The 22,082-nt window shown below is 42.4% G+C and overlaps 2 protein-coding genes across 15 annotated transcripts in view; one reads left to right on the top strand and one right to left on the bottom strand.

The window, feature by feature from the left end:
• USP8 (ubiquitin specific peptidase 8) overlaps positions 1–5,064 on the top strand; it is a 47,669-nt gene extending 42,605 nt beyond the window's left edge. For 12 of the 14 annotated variants that reach the window (XM_043493886.1, XM_043493884.1, XM_043493879.1 and 9 more), the window contains 4 exons: positions 543–779; positions 1,355–1,497; positions 1,932–2,064; positions 2,410–3,348. In XM_043493886.1, the coding sequence (XP_043349821.1) occupies positions 543–779; positions 1,355–1,497; positions 1,932–2,064; positions 2,410–2,595 (699 nt within the window). In that variant the 3' untranslated portion in view covers positions 2,596–3,348. Of the gene's footprint in view, positions 1–542; positions 780–1,354; positions 1,498–1,931; positions 2,065–2,409; positions 3,349–3,449 lie in introns of those variants that run through there. The other 2 variants (XM_043493883.1, XM_043493876.1) reach the window with 1 other exon arrangement.
• A 1,281-nt stretch (positions 5,065–6,345) lies between these two features.
• USP50 (ubiquitin specific peptidase 50) lies at positions 6,346–20,996 on the bottom strand. The gene is made up of 8 exons (XM_043493889.1): positions 20,808–20,996; positions 17,466–17,498; positions 15,880–16,080; positions 14,276–14,471; positions 12,085–12,291; positions 9,067–9,209; positions 7,751–7,883; positions 6,346–6,627 (listed from the first exon to the last, which is right to left on the bottom strand). The coding sequence occupies exons 1-8, from the start codon at positions 20,858–20,860 to the stop codon at positions 6,436–6,438; spliced, it is 1,158 nt and encodes a 385-aa protein (XP_043349824.1). The 5' UTR covers positions 20,861–20,996; the 3' UTR covers positions 6,346–6,435.
• Between the last annotated feature and the right edge of the window lie 1,086 nt (positions 20,997–22,082).

The following is a 22,082-nucleotide window of genomic DNA, read 5'->3' as shown; positions in this document are numbered from 1 at the left end:
CCACACAGATATTGGAGGCATAGCTTGCCAGAAAGGGTGACGTTTTCATGCAATAAATAATGGCTTTTGGGGGAAAAGATGACTTGTTGCTCCCAACTGGATTCCATCACAATTGATATTCACAATGGGGATGGTGTGAATCTTTTTAAAGTATATAAACCGGAGTGTTTCAAATATATTATCTGTACGGCAAATGATTTGTGCAAGAAGCCTTCAGTAAACTCTTGAAAAACAGGTTGTTAATTATCTAAATCAACTTGTGCTAATAGTGAAGCATGTGCTGCTATTGCTTATGGGATGTTTTACAGATGGCAGTAAAATGAGGTGTGAAATCTTAACAATAGTGTTTATCCTGTGCATCTGTAGGAAGTACTAAAAAGCACCACACAGAAATATGATTAGATAACAATTATATAGCTTGTTGACATGTTTAAAAATTTTTGCATAGTGTATAAAACCTTATCGTACAACTTCACATCTTTCTACTTGCATATAAAATGATACTATATGGTGATAAGATATTTTAATTTTATAATATACAGGCTGACAATCGGAAGAGGTATAAGGAAGAAAATAATGATCAGATTGATGATTTCAAAGCAGCAGATCTAGCCTGGCACAAACACAAGCAGCTTAATGAATCTATTGTTGTGGCACTTTTTCAAGGCCAGTTCAAATCCACAGTGCAATGTCTTACGTGTCACAAAAAGTCCCGAACATTTGAGGCTTTCATGTATTTATCATTGCCACTTGCATCCACTAGTAAATGTACACTACAGGTAAGTTAGTAATAGAGAGAGAATGTGTGCTTTTACTGCAATAAAATAATTACTCTTCAGGTTTTTTTGTATGGTGCTACTTTTGCTTTAGCTTTTTTGGTTGGGGGTATGTCAATATGGCCAGTGTAACTTGCTCTAGGATGAACCATGCTATATATGGTTGGTTTTTTTGTTTGTTTTTTTTTTTCAATTTTTTTTTTATTTGGGAAGGATTAAAAAAATCAATTCATCATTTTTACGTATATGACTACACTGACAGATGTAGGTGCCTTTTGTGCTACTGTAGTTTAAACAACTTTTTTGTAGTAACTAAACTCTTTATTGCAGGTCATAATAGGATACTTGCTTTTTTTTTTTTTAAACGAAAGCAGTAACTTCATTTAGAAACATAACCACTATCTATGTGGAGTAAAAGTTATTTTTGTGAATAGATTCATGTACTAAAGTCTCCTAATTATTCTTATGAAACATGGTGCACCTGTAGCTCCTGTACAATAGCAGACAAATATTTGAGCTACATCTTTATTTTTTATAAACACCAAGCTTTTAAGTGTGTTTTCTATGTTTTGTCCTAGGAATGCCTTAGATTATTCTCCAAAGAGGAGAAACTTACAGATAACAATAGATTTTACTGTAGCCATTGCAAAACACGAAGGGATTCTTTGAAAAAATTAGAGATTTGGAAATTGCCACCTGTTCTTCTGGTGCACTTGAAACGGTAAGACAATAAGTTGTGAACATGTATCTATAAATACAGTTAACTTGGCCTTAATTGAGATTTTAGGCGTAGTAAAGAAATAGACATTTTTTTAAAAATACAGAACGTTATACAAACAATCTGAGCCCATGGATATCAAGAATTTCCATCTAGTTGTCATCTGCTTCCTATTTTCATAGGCTCCCCTCCTGGAAACACTCATATGAGTTGTCCCATTGAGTTCAGTATGTAAAGTTACACACACATGTAAGTTTTTGCAGTAGTGCAGCCTTAAATTGTAAGGTACCCCTGACCCACTGTTTAGCTGTGAAATTTACTGTTTATTCTTATTTAGCTCAGATCCCAGTTAAAATTAGTGAGTAAGAAATAATTACAAACATGGAACATCTCTTGAACCATTGCTCTGGCTAGTGCTGATTTTGTGCTCTCTCTAGATTCTCGTATGATGGAAGGTGGAAGCAAAAGCTACAAACATCTGTAGATTTCCCTTTGGAAAGTCTTGACCTGTCACAATATGTTATTGGTCCAAAGAGTAATTTGAAGAGATACAACCTATTTTCCGTATCGGTAAGTAACCACAGCCAACTTTAAAACTTAGCTGTAAATCCATCTTGTTTAAAAAACGTTTATCTGTATGTCCAGTATTACAAGGTCACTTTGAGTCACGTGGGTTTCTAGGCCTCCTGCCTGGATACAAATTAAACTGTAGAAAAAGGAGAGTGAGTCTGATATTTACTGCAATGGGATTTCATGTTGGTCAAAATATGGCATTCAAGTTTATTATTCTAGCTAAAGGCTGAAGTGGTAGCAAAGCACAGATTGGTTAAATCATGAATCAGGCTATAAGAAAGGCTTTTGCCAAAAAGAAAAAGTATTGTTTTAATCTCTTTTCACATTTTCCCCCCACCACAGAATCATTATGGAGGGTTGGATGGAGGGCACTACACAGCTTACTGCAGAAATGCTACAAAACAGCGCTGGTATAAGTTTGATGATCATGAAGTATCTGATATTTCAGCATCCTCTGTGAAGTCCTCAGCTGCATATATTCTCTTTTACACTTCTTTTGAACTGCGAGCAGCAGATATAGCCACATAAAGTGTTTTGAGTGAAGAAAATTGGTTCTCTTTATAAATGCACAAAACAGGTATTGAACTGCATATTAATATGCAAAACAGGAACGAATATATAGTCAGTTAGGGAAAGGTTGCAGCAGCTTTTCTGCAACAGGATCTTTCTGGTCAGTGCTATTGTTTAAGTCAGAAGACTGATGGATAATGCTTTTGGTAACAGCAACTTCTATGAAACCTTAACAACAAGCATACTTAAGTTACAGCTTATTTCAAAACTATATTTTTAGTCTGCTCCAAAATGAAATTCTAGCTTAATTAGCAACTAGATTTAAATGTCCTAAAAAATCCTACAGCATATCTTGATTTGTCTTCTTTTCTATCACTGTTATGGCCTTTTCACATTTCTAACCTTAAGCTTGATTCTACTGTGAATACTCTAGAATGATGGAAACAGTTAGGAATGTAAGTGTACATATTGATTGCATACTTGCACATCAGAGCTATGTATATAATAAAATGTGGTCCTTTTGTGAAAATCTCTAGAAATCAGAGGATTGCTTTTATTTGCCAGTTCTAAATAACTGCAATACTTTAATTCTTATAGGTGTAGAAAAAGCAGAGCTGTATTTTTCTGTTAGCCTTTGTGAATATTTCTGCATTTAAAATTACTTCTAAAGAAATGAGATTTTCTTTAATTTTTAATAAAAGATTTAATGTACACATGCATTAAGAATATTAACAAAGAAATGATTTAAAATACACTATCCTGTTAAATGTTTGTTTGGGGGATTTGGTGGTTTTTTTGCACATCTACAAAATTTGAGTCAGTCAAAATCCCTGTGGGATTATACATGGCAACATTTTGTACCTCTTCCACAGAGTTCAGGCGGCTCCACCTGGAAGGACAACCATCTGCTAGGAGTGAATTAGTGTAGGAGCTATTTGGTTCAGTTCTACACATTTCCATTATCTGGCAACAGTTCATAGTTTCTACTCCTGACTTGCATTGGTCCTTGGAATCTCAGGCCTCTGTGATGAGCTTTTATCAGTGTGTCACTCTGGTTTGTTTAAGAGCAGGTTTGACTCTTGTCCAAAAGTTAGGGAGCCGTAGCATGTGAACTCATCCCAGAAGTGAACCCAGGAGCACCGTACTAGGGAGTACCACACTCTTAAAGTGACTTACCTGTTGATGAGGTGGTAAAAGCTTTAAAAGAGTAAGGGATAAACTGGTGCCCTGGTCAACATTGCCTTTCTCAGTAAAAATGGTGGCAAGGACTTAAGGTTGTTTGAGAGTGAACCAGGGAAACACAATTTTACAGATGCTAAAGTACTGTCTACACTGCATTTGGCAAGCTGAACTCTGCATTCTGCAGGTGCATATGTGATGAAAAAAATGTTAAGGCAACGTTAATGTTAAATCAAGCACCAAAAACCCAGGCAATGCAAAATTAAGGTTGAAAAATGGCTTAATTGTGCCTTCGCCCTGGGTACAATTTCATAACATATAAAAGATCACCTGCATAAGATCATCACAGAGGGTTCTTTTGCTGAATCCAGCATAGGAGACTTTCTTCAGTCAGCATTAGCAAAGGGTGATTGCCCTAAGGAGAGGCAGTTAGTGTTTTTCACCAGTCAGGCTAATTAAGCTTTAATTGCTTGTTTCTCCTGTTTGATGCTGTTCTGACAGGGCACAAGCACAGACATGGCATGAGTGCTATCTGTCCTGTCCTAGTGCTGAGACTGCCTCCAATTACTTAACTTTGCTCCAAGATGCAACATTTGAAGAATAAATCCTCCTTCTAAGCTCTAAGCAGAATAACGGAAGTCTTGAGGCAAACAGGGACCCAGAGTAGAGAGAAGAGCTTTGTTTCAGTTGGTCAGATGCTACCCTAGTCATGCTTCTGCCTCTCACTTGATGCAAATTGGATGCTGGATGCTACCCTGTCACAGGCGTTACTGTGCGCTTTAATTTTATACAGTGCTGAGATATTACACTGACGGTGGGCTGTGTGGACTCCACATGTTCTGCTGCAACTTAAATTATTCCAGCACCATGAAATACCCTTCGTTTCATGCCTTCCTACCCGTGCAGAAGGTTTTTCCACCTCGCAAGGTACAAGCATTAATGGAATATGAATTCAATGAAAATTACCTCTGATTATCTCTATAGAACATGAAATAGTGAGAATACTTGGGGATCGTGATCTGTACACAAAGACAGCAACTATGCTAGACAGTGATATTGTGGGACAAGTTCTTTGCATTGTGTTTAAAGGCACATTCTCAATAACAGATGCCTTTGTCACATACTTGCTCCCATTATACTAGTCTGCAAGTGTTGGTATTTCACCTGACATGACCACAGAGAGACTGAAATCTTGTATATCATGGCAATGTCTTACATATTTAACTTCTGTGCTATTAAACCTCTGTGAATAAGCATATTAATAGCAAAACCCAGTAATAATAATAAATAAATATTCACATTTTAAAATGTTCATAGTCAGGCTTCATCATTTACAACCAGTGATGAACTGGGAAGTTCAGAGCACTGTGACCATTTATATCTCTCTAGCCACAGCTCCAGAAAGACAACACAGCATGTGTTCACATGTGGAAGGCTTCCTTCACACCTACAGGACTAGAAACAATTTTAAAACAAAGTTTAAATTTTGCATAAATTAGGGAGAGGGAGGCATATAGACCACAGAGTCTGTGCCCCAACATTAACTATTGAGCCATTGGAGTTTTCCATTAAATGTACCAGTTAGCTGGAATTGGGTTATTTTAACATTTTTATTTTGAATGTAGACTTGGAACACTTCACTCTGTTTTCCAGTGGCAAGGGGAAAGCATGGAGATAGCAATAATAAATCTAGGCAAGAGGCCGTAGTAAAAAAATTCTTGTCAGTTCGATGCTTGATTTAAGCACTGGCTTCTGTGGGGGTTATTTTTATTATTTTCCTTTTGATAAAGTGCAACTAGCTCTATAAAAAAAGAATACGTACCACTCCAGTACAACCAAGGTGCTTCTCCCCAGATCAGCTGCTGCATTCATGCTTTTTATGCAAAACCCAGAGTGAGAAAAAAAGCAGTAGGTGCCGGAGAAGGAAATGGCTTTTTCTTTGAGTGAGCCCACCTTCCAGTTCTGGTGCTCTGTGCCACTAATAGACAATTGCATGCTGCATAAGGAAGGGACTAGGAAGGCCACACAAAGAGAACTACGAAGAGGAAGTGTGGGGGGTGGGGGAGAGAGAGGTTAGAGCAAAGAGTATAGGACAGGGGTGAGGTCATGTGAGCTCTTTCCTCAAGGGAGCCCCCTGCCTTTAAACACTATCAGCACTGTCAGCTGGCTGTTTTTGTCCATAGCTTTCATACTGAATCTACTAATGCTATGGGGTGGGCAGGGTGGAAGGAGGTTATATTTGGGAAGCTCTGGCAGAGCAAGTGGATTGGGGCACCTGGACAGTAGAGAAGAGGGGAGCGCTTGACTGGAGGAAGCCATCATGTATTTGATTTGTCTCTAAGCAAGCTCTATATTGCCCCTATGTTTAGAATGGGCGCTGCCATTGTGCAAATCATAATAATAATGGTGCTAAGAATATTAGTGAGAGGCTTTTTAGAAATAACTTAATAGAGGGAAGTGATGTGCTTTGTAAAGGGACACTCCTCCGCTTATTACTGAAAGTTGTGCTGCAGAAGTCAACTCTCAGATTTCTCCCTTGAAATCAATTCCTAAGCATAATCAGAAAGATCACAATAGACAGTCAAGCAATGCAGATGCACTAGTTTAATGGCAAAATGGGACTTAGTTACCATTGTCCGTGAATTCTAATAATTGGACTGTTCTCACAGAGACATTTTCCTAGTACTTATGGGTTTTGGTAGGTACAGAGAAGGCTTTACAGCTGTAGAATAGGAGATAAGCTGCAGCAGACTGCACTGAGGATTGTGGAATCTCGCTGACCTGTGCATCATCGAAGCTGTACCAGTTCTGGGTGAGCGTGTGCTTGCAGAATGCCGTATAATGGCCACCATCCAGATAACCAAAATGGTTCTACAACAACAAATTTGAGAGAGAGAGAGAAATCACTTTCAAAGCCAGCAATCTGGTGATCATTTTTATTTGCACTCAGCTATTATAATGATGGGAAAAAATAAGATTCCAGTTTCCCTTTACCCCAAAGAAACACTTGAAATAGGTACAGCTCTGCGGAAGAAGAGCAAGTCAATGCTGTCTGGCCAGTAATTACATTTTTTTCACATTGGGAGATCAAACTTACAGCCCAGCTAGCAGGTCTAACCTGGCAATCCATCATCCAGCAAAACTTACATTGACCAGGCCCAGAACCTGAACATTGTTTACCCACGTTCAAGGGCTGAAGGATCCGTCCTTGTGTTTAGAAGCTTTCAAGTGGAAGCACTTTCAATCAGCGTGAGGAAAAGAAATAAGGTATTTACTAAACAGCCTGCATCCAGAGTTAGACAAAAAAGTGCAATTAGCTTGAAGGGATCACTGACCTGTTCTGTCTTTCAATGTTTGCCCTGTATTTAATTATTTCACTGGCTTGACACAGGGTCTATCTACACAGGAATTGGCACCCTGTGGGGTACTGCATAATAATACCACAGTATCATGCCCAAGTAATAAAATAGGTTTGATATCACTGTACAAGTAGTACCAAATTGTGTTAATCATTGTACAGACCTGTAACACAATTCTAAACCAGTCACAGTTAAACAGCAATTTGGCTCCATCACCACAGACAAGACCAAGCCATGTTATAACAGGGTTGGGGACTAGCATGTTTATTCCATGATGCCCTGATACTCAAATTGTATCTGTGTACAGGCCTATAACTAGAATTCAATCCTGACAGGCAGAGAATTTTCAGTCGGGGTACCCAGCCATCTTCCATTAGCCAATGAAAAATGTGTTAATTTTATCAGTAATGGGTTAGTTGAGGAAGCATCTCCTAACTCTGAAATGCCAGCTGTGTATAAGTCAGTGATGGTTGTATCTGTACCATTTTTTTTCGTGTTGTGTAAATTTTGGGTGCTGAGGCAGAGAGGACTTGCCTGCTTGTTTGCGTAGGACCAACATCAATGACTGATTTCATTCAAACAGACATTCATAGTATTCCCAATAAAGCTAGGCTATAACTTTGCATCCAACTTACCACCACAGCACACAAGTTGTATTTTGGATTCTTCCGAAAGAGTGGATAAATATAAGGCGAAAGATCCAAGTTGGTTAGTGGATAGTAGATGTTAGTCCCCAGTTTCCTTTTGTAGCTGCCTTGATAGTCAAACCTGAAAATAAAACATTCTGAGACAGTATTTTCCACTACAAATGCTTTCAGTTCTTGTAATGCTGCATGTGCTTACCTTCACATGGGCATTGGAAGGAATAAATAGCTACTGCCTGCTCAGCTCTTTGAAATGTAAAGTGCTCTCCTCTTAATGCTAAGTATTATTGCAAGCAGGTAGAAAATTACTGCCCCAAAGAAAAATTAAATAGATTGCAAGTGACATTTTATAGTAAAAACAAGCAGGTTCGTGCTTTGTGAAATGTTCTTTTATTAGAATAGAAGTGTTGGGACTGAAAGGAAGGGACCAGTGAGTGCACTGTCAATCTGTCACAAGATGCATGCTTAACGGGGGACACTAAATCCAACTTTAGCACTGATTCTGGCCATTGCAGCACTAACCATGGCAGAGTAATACTAGCTGAGGAGCTAGTGAGAAGAATGGAAGGAACGAGATGGATACACGGAAGGAGCAGGAAATGATCACTTTTTAAAAATAATTGATACCTGATCAAGCTTAACAAGAAGTGCTGGGCATTGAAGTAAGCCAACTATGAAGTTGTAGCCCAAACTTGCAGATTCTTTGATTTTCTCACCCACTCCACTATTAAGGACAAAATGACTACAGAACACACAATTTTAAAATCTTGGGCTCAAATGCAATTGTACGTTCCCCTCCCCCCCGAGCTTTGTAAAGGGATTGGTCAAGGAATAATGCCCTAATTGCATTGTTGATGTGGCAGAACACTATTCTCTATTTTTGTCCATCACGGTAGCTAGTAGCTCTGTAAGTGGCTATCAGGACGAGCATCATTTGTACTGTAAAATTCCATTTATTAATGTGATCCAGTTTTATAAAAACACCCATCTTTCTTCATTAATTTCACAATTCTATCACTTTCCCGTCTATGACCAACCCCTCCCCTTTCAGAATTGTCTCTATTGCAAAGGGAGAAGCAGGACAAAAATGCATGGAGTGCACTTTGATGGATTCGATAAAGTAACACATTTTCTGGGTTTATCAGGAGTCCGACTCGCATGCTTTTCCTGTTTTGTAACTATCCAGGTAATGTATGTGCAAAAAGACTACGTGCAATGATTTTCTCTTCCCTCTGAATGGAAGTGACCTTCTTACATCCCATGTAAATCAGAGGAGACGTAGCTGTCCTACCAGATGCAGTCTGTACCTCTTTAAGTGAAAAATAACCATCTTTGGCGCCTTGCCTATGTTGGCCTTTACTGCAGCATCTTGCTTAGTTCCACAGAAGGAGCAATGAATTTGATTGTTCCAGGTCAGTGTGTCTTGTTGAAAGAAACATTCAAGACAGTCCTGTAAAAGGAAAACGTGTTTGGTAAAACAACCACCACACCTCTGTGTAGAGATGTGAATTTCTGACCACTAAGCCGGGTTAGAGAGGGTGTCTCAATAAGCCTGTTTGCAGAAGTCCTCTTGTTCAAGGCAACTTGTGCAGTGTTGTTTGAACACTGCAGAGAACATTTGTGCCACGTGATTCAGCGAGGGTGTGACATTATGAGTGTACAGGGCCATAAGTAGGGAGGGTGAGTGGGGCAGGTGCTCACCAGTGATCCCTGATGGAGCAGGCTCCCCAGCACTAGGACCCTGGTGGGGCTGCAGGCGGGCTAGGCGCTGAGTGCCGCTTGGCCCCCACTGAGCATGCTCAGTAACATCAGCTGAAGCTGCTGCCCTCAGTGGGGATTAAAAAGGTTAAAGGGGCAAATTGGGGCAGTAGGGAGATGGGCAGCTCTGAGCACAGGCTCTGTGCTTGTAGCATTCTGGGCTGTGACGCAGCTAGTCTGTTCCTGACTCCCTTCTCTACGAGACCAAGGCCATCACTTCGCTGATATGTCCATCTAGCCACTATAACCATGGCATTGGCATTGTCTCGCACTGAAGCACAGCATAATCGGATTTCACAGTCACCACAGCCATATACTTTTTTCTGTCTCCACACTTAGGCCGTGTCTACACTGCAGAGTTTTGGCGGCAAAAGTGTGGAGTCCTACACACTGCAATGCCACTTTCGGCAGCAAAACCCCCTCAATGAGAGGCATAGAGCGCTTTGAGGCAAAGTTAAAGCGACAACGCCGCAGTGTAGACGCTGCGGTTCGCTATGTTGACATAACTGGCCTCCCCCAGTATCCCACAATGCCCACCATGACCACTCTGCTCATTGGTTTGAACTCAGCTGCCCTGCATGGGCAGCTTCAACATTCTGCAGCCTGGAGAGCTCACAGAGCTGCTGAGGATGCTGCTCCCGCTCCCGGCAGCTGAGGAGGCTGTGGGAGAACTGGGAGGGAATCACAGAACCATTAATGTGGACTGCAGGTAGGCAGAGCCGGCGGCGGCTGGGCAGGGGGAGGGCGGGAGGGGCAGGTTCGGGGGTGGAGAGATCGCTCCACCTGCTGTCTAAACTTAAAGAGACAGCATACAGTGCGGACGCACGCTTCCCGAACAGACATTGTCTCTCTCACATCTACACTCCTCCCAACACTCTCAACACAGTCTCTCCCCCACACACACTGTCCCCCTCCCCACCACACTTCAGTTGAAAAGCGGCTGGCAATCTACTAGGATGCCCCTGGAACGATGCGATTGAGAAACTGCATCGTGTGATGCTGTACCTGCCCCCATGAGGCATTGCAAACCCTTCCCAAAGCATCCTGCAGCCAGTTGCGCAGTGAGATAATTACCCACAGTGTACTGCTCTCTGTGTTGATGCAAGAGCTGCTAGTGCAGATGTGCTCTGCTGACACAAGGAGCATAGTGTGGACATGCACCAGCTGTTTATTTAAAGGACCTGAATTAAACGTTTGTCAGCAAAACTCTGCAGTGTAGACAAAACCCTAAATGTGTGTGTTGCCTCGCCTGGTCCGAAGTCAAATGTCATAGAACCATAGAGTTAGAAGGGACCACAAGAGTCATCTAGGCTAACCCCCTCCCAAGATGCAGGATGTGTCATGCCTCTTATAAGCTGTCACAACTTAGCTTCCCCAACTCAATGATACTTCTCACACTGGCCTTATACAAACAAGCCATGCTGCTATAATCCTTCACCTTTAAAGGGGCATAATCACAATTTGCTTGGCAGGATTCAGCAGGAGAAATGATCAGGTATAAGCCAACCATAATATTATACCAGGAAGCAAACAATAATCAATACTCTTCTTAGGAAAATAAAATTACAATGCATAAGGTAAAAGACAGAAATCTTACAAATTCCCCCTCCCCCTCCTCCCTGTTTTCCTTATATAAAGGACAGAAAAAAGGATGGCTTCTGCTTATACAGAATCAGATGCTATGGTGGTAATTCAATTGCTAGATAATCCATCTCCATAGTAAATTCATTCTTTGTTTACTTTTGAGTTTCTTTTATTCCCCGTTGAAAGAGGCGGCTGTTTATTCTAGCCACAGTCTCACTGTGAGATGGAAAACCATCACTATCACTTCTTTTTATAAACAGAAATGCAATTTTATGTCTTTCTGAATATGTTTTATGCCATTAAGTCAGTGCAGTATCCATATTTATGTTACAGTTATTTTCAGTCCATATCAAGTTTACTTCTTAAAGGTTCTATAGGAGGATACTATAGAGATGTTAAAGGATTGTGTGAAAATTAATGTGGCACCTAAAAGAATCATACAGTAGCTTTTATTGTCTATGTACTGTACCAATATGCAAAAATAAAATGATTATCATTATTCTATAATATCCTAACTCGTATCATCTAAAAAAAAAAAAACAGTAGGGGGCCAGAATGCCTAGGTACAGTTCTGTGAGTGCACTTAGAATACAAAGCAGCTAAAATTTAATGTGTTTTCCTCTAAGGAAGCATTTTTATAAGTGAGAATTTGAAAGAAAATGCCTCACAGTTGCTTTCTATACAATACAAAATAAAATAGACATTTCTCTGGCCATCCCTCACTCCACAGCAATTCAGGGACATTTCCAAACACCACAAGCTACACTATTAACAGACAAAGGGACAATGTAAGTCTGATCTAGCATCTCCTCTAGCCCTAGGGCCAAATTCTCTATTGAAAAGAATGTGTCCCTTTCAGATGATGCCCTGGAACTGGCATGTGCTGGGAACATATTTCCTAAGATGGTCTGTTAACATAAACCTTACACCCCTATACTGAGCAGAGACCACCAAAAGGTGGGAGGAGCTATTAGAATTCCTACCTGTAGAGAGCATGTACTCTCAGAAGGGATGGGAACAGAGAGAACTGTAAAGACCTCGTTCTTATCTGTGGTGGTCTGACACGCCAGGCATGTAATGTCATAACTGAGCTGCCCCTCAAAGAGCTGGGTGATGATTGATGTTTCACTGCCAGTTCCCCCATCTTCCCTAGAAGTGGATGTGTTCCCATAGCATCTCCTTTTGTATGACTGTAAGAAAAAAAAAAAGAAAAAAAAAAACCTAACAAACTACTTACACTGACCCTTACAAAAACATCTAAATATGCTTTGTACTGGTTGTCAAGAAAGTACTCATGATCCTAGATGGCAGTAAAAACATATTATTTATAATAATCCATTATTTATTCTGCTTCTTTATAAGTCATTGCAATCCATATTTATAAGCAGGGCCTAGTTGAATAGAATAGTGATTCATAAATAAAAAGCATCACTGTTGAGTTCACTCTGACTCATGGGGAGAGATTAGTTAAATTGTGAGAATTCAGTTAAATTCCAATGTTTTCATGAGTCTTAGCATGAAGTTGTCTGAAAAGCCAAACCAGAAGTTTATTAGTCATATGTTTAAAAAAAAAAAATCTTCAGTCATTCATTCAGGAAGCAGAAGCTAGATCAGTCACACAACACAAATAATGAACAGTTGAGGTCAACAGTTTGTGAAGAGCTTATTCCACATTAATTTAGACAGAAAATTATTCTTCAGAACTTCTAGCAAATACTTACAGATGAGAAAATACCTTCCTGAAATGAGGACTGGGTTTGTAAAGGATGAGCTAACCAAGAAAGGGGGAATATTTGTAATAAATACTATTTGAAATGTATGGTTCCCCCAGCTCCATTTATCAGCACCTCCAGCCATCAGCCCCTCCCCGTTTGAAGCCTTTATTTGGCCAAGTCGTAAACATGCGCTTAACATTGCACACTGAGTAGCTCCACTGACATCAATAGGGCTACTCATGGTATGTAGAGTTGAGCAAATGCCTAAGTCTTTGTGGGGTCAAGGCCTTGTTAAGATCTCTTTAGCTACAGCCTCGCATTGTTTTCTTTTGTACAAATTTCAAACACCTCCCCAGTCTCACATGTCAAACACCCTGCCCTTCTCTTCCTTCCAATAGTGCTTCCCTGGGAGGCATATTCTTTTATTTTCTCTGCATGAAGGAACCACTTTCTATTGCTTCTCACAATAGGGTCCAGCATGGAGCACTCCCTTGTTCCACCATCTTCAGGATTCTCAATCGCAGAGCAAACAACAAAGGTGTAAACTGGAGCTCTAGGGCTGAGCTAACTGAACTGAATCCCCTGCCCAAGCAGCACATAGCAGGGATAGAATCCAGAGACTGTCAACGTTTTCCTGAACAGCAGTAACACTTGACATCACCATAGCAGCTTTCTATCTTCTAACTTGCTGTCCAAGTTAAGTAATCACAGTGCTGAAATGTCTAGCCTGGAATTGTAAATGGGGCAAGAAAAATCATCTGATTTTTTTTCTCTACGATCATTCTAAAGCAGAGCTTTGGTACACAGATAACTTCTGTGAGAGAACTTGGTGCATTTACAAATCAGATTACCTGACAATTGGCTACATAAGTTAGCATTTAGTATTAATGATGATTTAAAATGATGTATAGAACCTTGTTACTATGCAGCACTTTATATATCCACCGTAAGCCATGTCCCCTATCGCAAAGAGCAAAAAACCAAAGGAAGATGAGAAACCACTGGACAGTGCTGAGAGCAGATAGGCTGGAAGGACTTAATGCTGTCGAAGTGGTTTAAGGAAGAATTTGAAGGAAGAGAGAAATAGAGGTGGATCTGGGCAGACAAGATTCTTTGCACAGGGAGGAAGCATGATAGGGAAGAGTATAGAGACTAGAGGGTGAGGAGGAGGAAATGACAGCAGAGGTGTAGATGGGGGATTAGGTAGGGCCTTGGTGATGTAGATACAGAGCTTGAATTGGATCTGGTAATAGGAAGCTAATGAAGGGGTTAAAGGTTGCACTGTGTGTAGTTGTTGGAGAAAATGGAGAGATGATGATTTTAACAGCACCATTTTGTAGAGTATGGAGGGAGAGAAGAGACAATTATTGTATCCATGCTCTGCAGTAATGAACTGCAGAGAGGAGGCAGATGTGCACCGACACTTCACAGTCCCAGAAGGCCATAACTGCAGTCTTACCTTCTTAAGAGCCTCATGTAATTCGTTCAGTACATAAATCAGAAACTCCTGGGCGTCCTGCTGAGTCTTCTTGGTAAAAGCCGGGCATAAGTCACCAATGACTGAACGAAACACCTCTGGTGAGATGCACTCAAACTCTCCCAGCCACATATCGGCCATCAAATAGGCAAAGGCGGTAGCAACCTCACCATTTTCCCTGAGTAGAATAAAAGGGAGCTTTAGTTGGAGTACAAAGATGTGGTGGCTGTGCTTAAAATGTGAACACAAAAGCCAAGCTGAATGGGCAGAAAAAACATTCTGAGGAGGCCATAGCCACAGTGCAGGCTCTGCTTGTTGAAGGGTCACACTCACAATAGGCTATTTCAGTCTGTAGTCTAGGAATACTCTTGAATTCCTCGCTGATGCTAAGCTTTCACGTAGCAGCATCCATGAGTAATGCTCTCTATCATCTGGTTGTCTAGAAGTCTCCCTCCTCTGCTGGTGAATGACCTAACCTCAGTTATTCAAGCCTTGGTCCCTTCCCAGCTGGACTACAGCAATGCAACATACTTGGGCATGAAGTCTTCAGCACTTGGGAAACGCCAGTTAATACGAAACGCTGCAGCCATTCTCCTCATTAACAGAGGCTATCACAAGCACATCAGACATGCCCTCCCCTCTCTATACTGGTTTCCCATAGAATATCAAATCAAATGCAAGGTCTTGATCCTTATCCTTACAGTGTTCCATGGCCTGGGCCCAGGATATCTGAAAGATTATCTAAAGCTCTGGGACCAAGACCCTGGTCAACAACTTCACTCTTTTGGCATGAAGAACTCTCCACAGGAAGGGAAAACTCATTTGTGCAGGAGACAGAACTTTCTCAGGGGCCAGTCTAAGTTTGTGGAATGAACTCCCCCAGGAACTAAGACTTATCATAAACCTTACCACTTTCCAAAGCTCCAAGTGTAAGTTGCATTGCTTTGATCGTGTCTTCTCTAACATAAATACACAGTAGCACATATATTCAAACCAAACCAACTGCCTCCAATAAATACATAAGTAAATAAATAAACAGAATGCAATGCACTGCACATGCTTTACCCCAGTGGAGGGGATGAGAGAACAAATGGGGGATGAGAGAACACGTTAGTCACATTGCTAACTGCACCACAGGAAAGTGCTCAGATCCTTCAACAATGAATGTGGTATAAAAGCCCGGATAGGACAGAAAAGAGGGAATTCAGAGAGAAGCCAGAAGGTGAACATTGGCTAGGAAAAGCAAGTTGAGGAAGAGGCAGAGATGGTGTGTGGGGCCTGGGAAGTCAGAGCAAAGTGTGCTGCTTTTGGTTTCCTTGTACAGATGAGTATTTATGTGCTTTCTAATGCCAGGCTCCCGTAGAAACTTCATTTCTTTTGGAAAAACTTGCAATACTGAGATGGAAAAATACATCCCAAATACTTTGCTTGTAAGCTGCTTGGCACTGGCAAAGTCTTTTTATTCTGTGTTTGTACAGCGCCTGGCACAATGGGTTCCCAGTCCATGGGACTGGGGCTCCTATGAGCTTTTGCAATACAAATAATAAATAGTAATAATAAAAGAGAGAGCAAATAAATCTACTTACTTGCGTAGGGCAGTTACATACTTCCCTGAGAGAAAATACTCCACCAATGGGGATATACTGCAGAGGCACTGCAAAACTGCATTCAGGTAGCAAGTGTTGCCCAAGTTACGCAGACCAGTGAGTCCTTGGTACGGTTGGCTTGTCTCGTCGTTGGATTCCTCACTAGAATGCTTCGAATGCTCCAGGTGCACAGTTTCAGAACTGCATTTCCAACAAGAACAAAATCCAAAATTGTATTTTTGTCACCTAAAATGCAACCATCTCTTTGAATGCTACCACATTCAAACCAGCCTCATCTCAAAGAAAGCCATTTCCTGTTGCGTCAAGGTCTCTTTAGCAAGAATACTCAGTCATCGTCATAACTGTGGTTTATTTATTGAATCTAATAATATTCATACAGCCACTGATCACATGCAAAATAAAATTAACAAATTCAGAGCAAGTCAGAGTAGTTGCTACCAAATGTATTGGACAGATCAGTACTGAATGTTGTGTATATTGTTATGTCTGCAAAATTAATACTTAGTTGGGGACCAAGCCTACATCTAAGTTGTCTCTGTTTTCTTGGAATGTTAAATTGGGATGTTAGTGAGCCAACCTCAATTTGGAAGGGATTCAGATAATTAGTTTGCAATTATCTTTTATTTGCCATTACTCACAACCTTGCAAACCTTCTATTCCTGGAGCTCCTACTGACTTTACTAGGAGTTTGCAGGAGACTTGAAGGATCAAGTTCTGTTTGTAGCATCCTGCTAGAAATTGGGAAGTACATTTTTTCATAACAGTTTTTCTTTGGCAGGTGGATAGATATTTCCCCATGTGATGCCAGTGAAGCTTGACATTGGCATTTTATGGTTTGTTTGTTTTTTGTTTTTTTCGTTACCTCTTTGTTAGGGCACCAGAATTACTAATTACAAGCCCATTTGGTGAGGGATCAAAAGCCTGCTGGGCAGTACTGACTGCACCTTTCAGGATTGAACCCATGTCAGCATAGAGGGTGGCAGCAGGGCTTGCCTCGACCACCTTTCTGCTCCACGTCTCTCCTACAGGTCACCCTATTCCCGGAATTCCACATTCAGTGCCCGGGTCCAGGTTTCTCCCTGCCTTGGATTACTTGTCTATCCCTGTTCCCTGCCCAGTTTCACATGGGCCTATAGCCTCTGAGCACAGCTAGCACTGTGGGTTGGGTTGGATATGGGATATGATCAGGGCTAGTGGGAACTAACATGAGTGGAGAGGGCAAACCCATCATTAATGAGGGATGTGCTGACAGGGACCTAACAACATCCAGGGCAGAGTTTAAAAAAAAAATCAATGTTGGTGGAACAGGACTACAGCTATTTCCATTTTAACCCAGCTAGACACACATGGCACTTGTGTCAGTTCGGCAGAGGTGGAGAAGTCCGGCCCTCCTCCTCAGCCAACTGCCAGCGGGATGCTGCAGCCAAGCCTTATTTCCATCCCATATTTCCCACACAGTCAAAATGGGAGTTGTTTGCTGCAGCAACTCAGTCAGTTCACACAAAAGGTGTGAGAATAGGATAGAATAGAATAGAAAAGAATAGAAGCACTCGGACATTACCAACCTGTGAGGGCGTGTGGGTTGCGATAGGAAGTGCCTAGATCGGATGTAAGGAAACACAGGTCAGCATAAAATACTTGCAGGTGTCAAAGCCTCTAAAAATGTAGGGACCATGTTTGGCCTCTATAATTGAGGAGAGGAGATGCTGGAGAATCACATTAGAGCCAAGAATGTCTGATCTGAGGGGTACTTCCACAGAAAAGAAAAACATGGCCCATCTGCTTTCAGAGAGAAATTGAGTCCCTTCTGGTTAAAGTCTAAGGCAAGAAGGGACCATTGTGTTAATCTAGTCTGGCCTCCTATATCACACAGGCCATTGAGCTTCCCCAGAATAAATCCTACAACAGATCTTTTGGAAACACATCCAATCTTGATTTAAAACTCACCTGTGGTGGAGAATCTACCACAACCTTTAGCAATGAAACCAACAGCAAGCACAGCAACTGGTGTTGAGAATACAGCAGATGAAGGAGACTGAGATGGTGACTGGGGTTGCCAACTTTCTAATAGCACAGAACTGAACACCCCTGCCCCGCCCCTGTGGCCCCGCCTCTGCCCCACCCCTTCTATGAGGCTCCGCCCCTGCTCACTCCATCCCCCCCTCCCTCCATCGCTCACTCTCCCACACCCTCACTAACTTTCACCAGGCTAGAGCAGGGGGTTGGGTTGTGGGAGGGGAGTGAAGGCTCTGCCTGGGGGTGTGGGCTATGGGGTGAGTCCAGGGATGAGGGGTTTGGGGTGTGGGAAAGGGCTCTGGACTGGGGCAGGAGATTGGTTGGGGGGGGGTATGGGCTCTGGGCTGGGATCATAAATTAGGGGTTCAGGCTATAGGAGAGGGCTATAGGCTGGGGCAGCAGGTTGGGGTGCGGGGTGGTGAGGGCTCTGGCTGGGGGTATGGGCTCTGGGGTGGGGCTAGGAATGAATGGTTTGGGGTGCAGGAGGGGCCTATGGGCTGGGGCCAAAGGGTTCAGAGTACGGGAGGCATTGCGGGCTCCAACTGGGGGTATGGGCTCTAGGGTGGATCCAGAGATGATGGGTTTGGGGTGCAGTGGGCTCAGGGCTGGGGCAGGGTGTGAGGGCTCTAGGGTGGGGCCAGGGATGAGGAGTTTGGGGCGTAGGAGCAGGCTCAGGGCTGCGGCAGGGGTTTGGAGTGTGGGATGCGCTCTCTGGGGGAGAGTTTTGGTGTGGGAGGGGACTCTGGGGTGGGGCAGGAGGTTGGGGTGTGGGGACGGCATGAGAGCTCTGGGGAGGGACCGGGGATGAGGGGCTTGGGGTGCAGGAAGGTGCTGGGGCAGGGGATTGGGGTGTTGGGGGTGTGCAAGCTCCGGGAGGGAGTTTGGGTACAGGAGGGGACTCCAGGCTTGGGCAGGGTTTTGGAGTACGGGGTCCCAGCAGTGCTTACTGTGGCTCCGAGAAAGGGGCCACCAGGTCCCTGCAGTGCAGCCCACAAGCGCATGGCCAACCAGTGAGGCTCCGCACGCTGCCCTCCTGTCTGCAGGCGCCACCCCCGCAGCTCCCTTTGGTCGCGGTTCCTGGCCAATGGGAGCTGCTTAGCTGGCACTAGGGGTGGGGGCAGCATGCAGAGAGTCCCTGGGCACCCATGTGCATAGGGGCTACAGGGACCTGGCATCCACTTCCAGGAACCTGCTTCCAGGAACTGCATGGAGCCCCGAGTCTCTGCTGTGCCGCCAACGGGATTTTTAATGGCCGAAAACCAGACACCTAGCAACCCTTGGGGAGGACAGAATAATCTTAGAATAGATCATTAAAAATGCTATGGGCTGAAGGGTGTTAGTGCTGTCTCCCCCCTCTCCTACCCCCCCCCGCCCCGAGGACTAGGTGTGAAGTCTCACACTTTCACAGCTGGCTAACCAGGGAAAAGTCTTCCAAGCCAGTTAATAGTAAGCTGCTCCTCAGCAGATCCATAATTAGCTGGGCCCAGCTCTCACCTCCTGCTAGCTACTCGCACAACTGATTCTGAATGAAAGAGTTGGAATGAATAGCAGGAAAGAGCCTGAACAGTCCCCTTCCCTCCACCCCAAGCAAGCTCTGAAAGCAGATGCAACCTCACCATTAATAGCAAACAGGGTATCCTAGGGAGGCAACTGCATGCTATGCTATGGAGAGCTAACATGGGGCCATCGATTGATGTCTTGTTGGGCTAATATCAGAGGGGGATGATCATTCTCTTTGATTATCTTTATATCCAGCCCTGCAAGGTGCTGAGCACCCTCAATTCCCGTTGAGTTTAATGGTAGTGGAGAGTGCTTAATAGCTCACAGGAGACCTCAGCAGCACCTTGTATGGTTAGCCCTGAGGTATAAAAAGCCTAATGTGTTTCCCACTGACTTGGTTTGTTTTGTCACCTGTGATGGATCCTGCATGCTTTTTCCATGTACATTCATGACATATGCCTCCAAGGCTCATTGAGACCATTTTTCAGGATAGCGGATGAATTCCCCTCTCCCCTGCTCTGTGGCACTCTGATATAAACACTCTGTCAATTCGCTGCATTTTCCATGCCTGAGCCCAGTGCTTTGTTTTTGTTAATGAATGAATGTTAGTCCTATAGTTTTACCCTAGGATACTCCCCGTGTTAGTCCTACAGACAAGTCTAGCGGCAGCAGCATCGCCCAGGGTCTCTGTTCCATGTTAGTCTGGTTCACAGTCAAAAGTTCTCACAGTACTGTAGCAATCCTCTATCTGTTTTCTCTTAGGATGCCTGCATGGAGACCTATGTAAGGTCATAGAAGTGCAAGAATGATAGCACATCTCCCTGGTGCCTCCTCGCCATTTGGGAATGGTGCTACTTTAGCAGGCTTAGCTAGAGGGGAATAACAAAGGAGTTTGGGAGCTTGTTTCCCTTGCTTTTGTTCCGCTAGCTCTATCCCCTTGGTCTCCTCGTCCCCTGACTTCCCAGCCAGTCCCAGTAGATAGACTGATGTATAATTAAATGGTAACATACTAAAATATGAGGTCTTACACTGACTCCATTTTATGTAATGTACGTACTCTTGGAAGCTACATATGACGGAAAACCACCACCAGCTGGGACTGGTCCTATTGAACTTTCCTATATACATATTTATTTCTATCTCATTACCTTAGCAATGTTGCACATATACATTTGTTTTCCCCCCAAAACCTCCTCAAGCACACCAATACTCCCAAACTGCTCTCGCATTTTTTAAAAATTCACTTACAAATGAGAAAATTGTTACCACTTTCTAATCAGCTCTGCCCATAGCCCCAGCTCCTTTTAAAATGCTCAGATGAATTCCATCTACTCTATTCAATAAAAGTTCATCACCTCTTTCACAGCTTATGTTATAAAATGAAGACTCACAAAGAATAAAATATATTGAAATCATCAGGTGTCGATGTTGATTGGGAAGCCATCTCTTGGCTTGCAAAAGAGCTTGTTACTTCCACTGGCTTTGGAAAGCTACCTCTTACCCTTTTTTCTTCATTTCACCACCTCTTTTCTTTCCCTTTTCATACAGTCATTTCCTTATTTCATAGCATTTCTAGTACAATTGCCCAAAAGTATGTACTTCCCCTAGAGTTCTCATTGTACTACCCCTACAATTCCAGTTTGGATTCTTCTGGCATCATAAGACAACATTCTACCTTGTTGCTATGTGATGCTGATGAGTTCCCATAAGTTCTAGTTAAGGTCAGAAAACTGACTACATTGCACATGTTTGTTCACATGTATCTTCCAGTTCATAGCTGCCAGTGGTTGGGGTGAGGGGTGTTCAATCTTGTTCCCACAGAGATGAATAGCAAAACACCGATTGGCTTTAATGTATGTAAGACCCAGCCCTGGTTTGTTACCCTAAACTTTTCCACCTTGACAAAACTACTTATTGCGTTCTGATTGAAGAATTGTGCTGGTTGTTGTAAATAGGAGGGAAAACAGAGCTGGGTTTTCAAACACCATTTTAGAGCATCTCTGAGGGTTAAGAAAAAAAACTGGTTTTTAAAATTTTATTAAAGTTACAATAAAACGTTAACATGGTACATCCTGCAGGATCAGGTTAACATTCAAGACCTGGCTAAAGATTCTGGCTTGCTGGCTGGGGAGCCTCCTCCTCTGAGTAAATCACAAAATGTGACACACATACTAAACTTTGGGATGTTCAAAATTCAATTTAGACATGAATTTTGTAACTGAGCTGTAATTTTGTAATGGACAGAACCAAAACCTTCAGATGTTGGAAATCTAGATCCAAATTTTGCAAGTTAAGCCATCTTCTTTAATAGATATATGTAGTTGTAAATAAACAGACACATTCTCACATGCATACACACTTTGTTTACACACAATTTTTTTTTAATATTTCAAAAAACTAAACTAACATTGACTTCCTTCATATGTAAAAACTGTTCTGTTCAAATGTGCAAAATCTGAGGGTTGACTAAAGTAAAATGTATTCATCCCCCAAGGCAGAGATTTTGTAAACTCACCTTGAGATCCTTTCCTAGAAGACTGGGACAGCTGCAGAGAATACAGAAGACAAGCATTGATGCAAGCAATGTGGATGAGAAGCCAAAAGACCTGCAGGTAAATGAATGGAGAGGCATTTTTCCTTTGGATAATAGAAATACTGCAGGCATT

The sequence above is a fragment of the Dermochelys coriacea genome, chromosome 10 (genome assembly GCF_009764565.3).
Source record: "Dermochelys coriacea isolate rDerCor1 chromosome 10, rDerCor1.pri.v4, whole genome shotgun sequence".
NCBI classification, from domain to species: domain Eukaryota; kingdom Metazoa; phylum Chordata; order Testudines; family Dermochelyidae; genus Dermochelys; species Dermochelys coriacea.
Note: the sequence above shows the minus strand (reverse complement) of the source record. Positions and strands in the feature narration are given on the sequence as shown.